At 42.5% G+C, this 954-nt stretch overlaps 1 protein-coding gene across 1 annotated transcript in view; it reads left to right on the forward strand.

Annotated features, from left to right (window-relative positions):
• The first annotated feature begins 284 nt into the window (after positions 1 to 284).
• The window catches only part of LOC109463164 (sushi, von Willebrand factor type A, EGF and pentraxin domain-containing protein 1-like), a 1,607-nt gene continuing 937 nt past the window's right edge, over positions 285 to 954 (forward strand). The window contains exons 1-2 of the mRNA XM_019759880.1: positions 285 to 454; positions 662 to 750. Of these exons, the coding sequence (XP_019615439.1) occupies positions 285 to 454; positions 662 to 750 (259 nt within the window). The remainder of the gene's footprint in view (positions 455 to 661; positions 751 to 954) is intronic.

Genomic DNA, 954 nt, shown 5'->3' on the forward strand with positions numbered 1-954 from the left:
CCCCCGGTCCCCCCATGTCAAAAAAAGCCCGGTCTAGGTAGGGTTAAGATGACTGAGCCGACGCGCGTTTAAACAATTTTTCTTTGTTCGATTTATCACACTTCACAGAGAATTGTCGCCAATGGCTACTTCTTTTTGTTGCAATATATAATACTTCACGGAGAATTGTCGCCTATGGCTTCTTGTTTTGGTTGTGGCTACTTCTGTACAAACCCAACTTTTCTGACCTGTCTCTTGCAATCAGAATGAAGCCAGACATTGGCAAACTGTCGTGATGTGTAACCATGTCTATCCCAACTTTTCTCCCAGCTGCTTCCCCAGACTGCCACTGTTGTCAGGAGTTTGGTCAGGAGGGGCAGTGTCAATCCTCCTGTCAGAAGTGCCGACCTGGGCACTACCAACCCAACAACAGCTCCATATCATGTCTCAAGTGCCCTATAGGGCACAATAGCAGGTCAGTAACCACTCCCATCCACAAAGCTTATAGATCATAAGTAAAGAAGATCTGTAAGAAGGTACATGAACTTGATGATGTTCCTTAGGATGTTGGGGACTGGTCTGTATTTTACGAATATAAATGTATGTACTCTGTATATCTATCTGTATGCAATGTATCTTGTTTATGATTTATATGTCTGTATCATACATTTGTATTCCACAGCACCTTTGGAAATCTAGAGTGTTCTGCATGTAAGCCTGGGTTCTTTGCTAACACAACAGGGATGGCAGTGTGTCTCCCTTGTTTACCAGGTAAGTTCAGCATTTTGTTTTCAAGTTAAAGTTACATCCATGTACATGTATGCTTCTGTCAATAAGCCAATTCAGGGTTCCAAGTGTGCATGTGCCATGCCATGTAGTATCGGTAATATATGAGCAGACTTATATCATACAGTTAGGCAACAGTGAAGGATTTAGCATTCCATTCTTTAAGGCTCGAACAGAGGACCAAAAGTA

Source organism: Branchiostoma belcheri, unplaced genomic scaffold (genome assembly GCF_001625305.1).
Source record: "Branchiostoma belcheri isolate BF01 breed outbred unplaced genomic scaffold, Haploidv18h27 scaffold123, whole genome shotgun sequence".
In the NCBI taxonomy this organism is placed as follows: domain Eukaryota; kingdom Metazoa; phylum Chordata; class Leptocardii; order Amphioxiformes; family Branchiostomatidae; genus Branchiostoma; species Branchiostoma belcheri.